The sequence below is a fragment of the Manduca sexta genome, unplaced genomic scaffold (genome assembly GCF_014839805.1).
Source record: "Manduca sexta isolate Smith_Timp_Sample1 unplaced genomic scaffold, JHU_Msex_v1.0 HiC_scaffold_1212, whole genome shotgun sequence".
Classification (NCBI taxonomy): Eukaryota; Metazoa; Arthropoda; class Insecta; order Lepidoptera; family Sphingidae; genus Manduca; species Manduca sexta.
Genome location: NW_023592055.1, coordinates 6,049 through 8,491, shown reverse-complemented (window position 1 = coordinate 8,491; position 2,443 = coordinate 6,049). Strand labels below are relative to the sequence as shown.

Below are 2,443 nucleotides of genomic sequence, written 5' to 3'. Positions count from 1 at the left end.
GAAGAGGAAGCCCGTGCCCAACAGTAGGACAGTATATAATACAGAGCTGATATTATATTATTATGAAATGAACTGTAAAACTCGAAAAATGAACTAGCAACACCTGCTATCGATTCGCGGCAGCTGCAAGGGCAGCGGCGTAGGCAGCGTCGCGTCGAGCGGGGGCGGCGCGGTGTGGAGCGGTGCCGCCGCAGGAGCGGGGAGGGCGCAGCGTGCGGTGACGCGTGCGGCGGCGCGGCGCGGGCGGGCGGGGCGGTCGGCGGCCTCAGTAGCGGCCGAACTAGCGGTGGGAGCCGTCATGTCGTTCGAGGAAATAATAATGCACGTCAAAAACACGCCCGTAATATGGCAAACGTCGCACCCCAATTTCAAAAAGCGCAACGTTTTGAGTCGCACGTGGGCGGAGATGGCAAAAACTTTGGATGTGGACGGTGAGTGATTTTTTGTTTTGTAAGTAATTCGAGCGCGTCGCACGGCGCTGCCAACGTGACCGCAGCGGAGTGTGCTGGCGTCACTTGCAGTATCTATAGCAGTGGGGTTAGGTGTCCGTTACTGACGGTACGGTTTGCGTTACGTCGCGTTGTCGCGCTCGCTCGACAAGCTCCGCCGCTATTCGCCGGCTGTTCGTTTCGTGCGGACCCAAATGTTTTGTGTACATACATGTATACATTTATGTTGCCTAGACCTTGTGTGGAATCTACCTTCCGAACAAGTTTGTAGATTTTCTTCTACAAAAAACTTTCGCAATTCATGTGTTAGTAAGTAATCATTAGAGAGTGAGTAGCATTTCACTATAGTATAGATATATTATATCAACTTAAAATATATAATATACAGAAGTAATTATTTATTTTAATATTATATTGTAGGTACGTGTAAGAAATTATTTCTTACAATTTGACATTATATCTTTCATAAAATTTATAGCGCAGATTAATATTGTTGCAGAGAGTTTTTTGAAGAAACGATGGAAACATCTCAAGGATCAATATAGGAAGGAGCTCAAAAAGGTGCTTGCGTCATCCGAGCTCAACCCTGAAGAGGTGGAAGTCACGTGGCAGTACTACAACGACCTCAGCTTCCTCAGACACGAACTCTTCACCAGAGGTACCAGGAAGAAGAACACAGAAGTCCCCGTTGTATCTGAGGGTTCTGACACCGAACATGACAGCGACAGCGAGGCCTCAGCGTCCAAAATGAGGAAATATGATGACACAAAGAACGTAAGCATGGGCGAGACATTCACAGCTCAAGATAGAATGGACGTGAGTTGGCAGAACGATGCGGACTACATGTTCCTGATGAGTATACTGCCGTCGATGAAGAACCTTACGGAGATTCAGAAACTGCAGTTCAGGGGGAAGGTGAATGATTGGCTGATAGAAGCGTATACTCAGAACGGATACGCGGGGAATGAGTACGTCGCGAATGATACGGATAATAAAATGTATCTCCATTCGCAGTTGGTTAAAAGAAGGAATGCTAGGGGCCATTCGAGTTTAGACCCACTGAACTCTGAATAAGACATAGGATAAGTATTTCATGATTTTATAAGGCAAACAATGATTCTAGGACATGAATATTTTACATTGTGATTAGTCACTCGAAATTTATTCTTAACAAAATTGTTTTGATTGTACATTATAATATTCTTAATTGTGACTTCATAGAAGCATTGCAAAAAAATCTCTGTAACGTTTTTTATCGTTACAAAAGAATTGCGAAGAGGTAAAACTGAATGAGATCAAAATTGATACAATTAGGGCATATTATTCACTTTCTTAAAAATATTTGTAATAATAATAATATTAGGTGTAATGACTAATTAACTATTTAAAATTTAAATTATTGTACAGGGTATACTTAAAAATTAAGTATAAAGTTTAAGATACTTTCATCTATGTTAGACGTGTTTTATAAAAAAAAACAAAATTGTCATGAGACTGACCTAAATAAATTTAATGTTTGATAAGTGTTAAATTAATTAAAAATACAAACATTGTTTTATTATTCTCACAGCATTCTCTTTATGAATTCAAAATATTTATTGCCGTATATATCCCTTATCTCAAATTACAGTGTTGCCAATCTCATAACCCAGTGTTACCAGTATGAAAAATTAAAAAGTGTAAATTGATAATTAAATCATGCATTGGAAAGCGATCGCACGGGTTTTAAGTTGCGGCCAGTACGCAAGTGGGTGACCGGCGGGGCGTGACCGCAGACTACACGATTATTTTTTAACAGTGATCGATATGTCAATAAATATCGGTACAATTTTAAATGGCGCGTTTAAACAAACTCGATTATTTTATATCGAGAGAAATGCTTGTGCCCTTTACTTTCATTAACACGAAAGTGTTCCAGTTGTGATATTGGGGTAACGGGACGTGACTGGATTTATTTATTGGAGCGGTTTTTTGCTTTCCGACTTTTTACTTTT

At 40.7% G+C, this 2,443-nt stretch overlaps 1 protein-coding gene across 1 annotated transcript; it reads left to right on the top strand.

Annotated features, from left to right (window-relative positions):
- The first annotated feature begins 273 nt into the window (after positions 1-273).
- LOC115445505 lies at positions 274-1,727 on the top strand. Its single transcript, XM_030171790.2, has 2 exons — positions 274-431; positions 949-1,727. The coding sequence occupies exons 1-2, from the start codon at positions 299-301 to the stop codon at positions 1,521-1,523; spliced, it is 708 nt and encodes a 235-aa protein (XP_030027650.1). The 5' UTR covers positions 274-298; the 3' UTR covers positions 1,524-1,727.
- Positions 1,728-2,443: the final 716 nt, after the last annotated feature.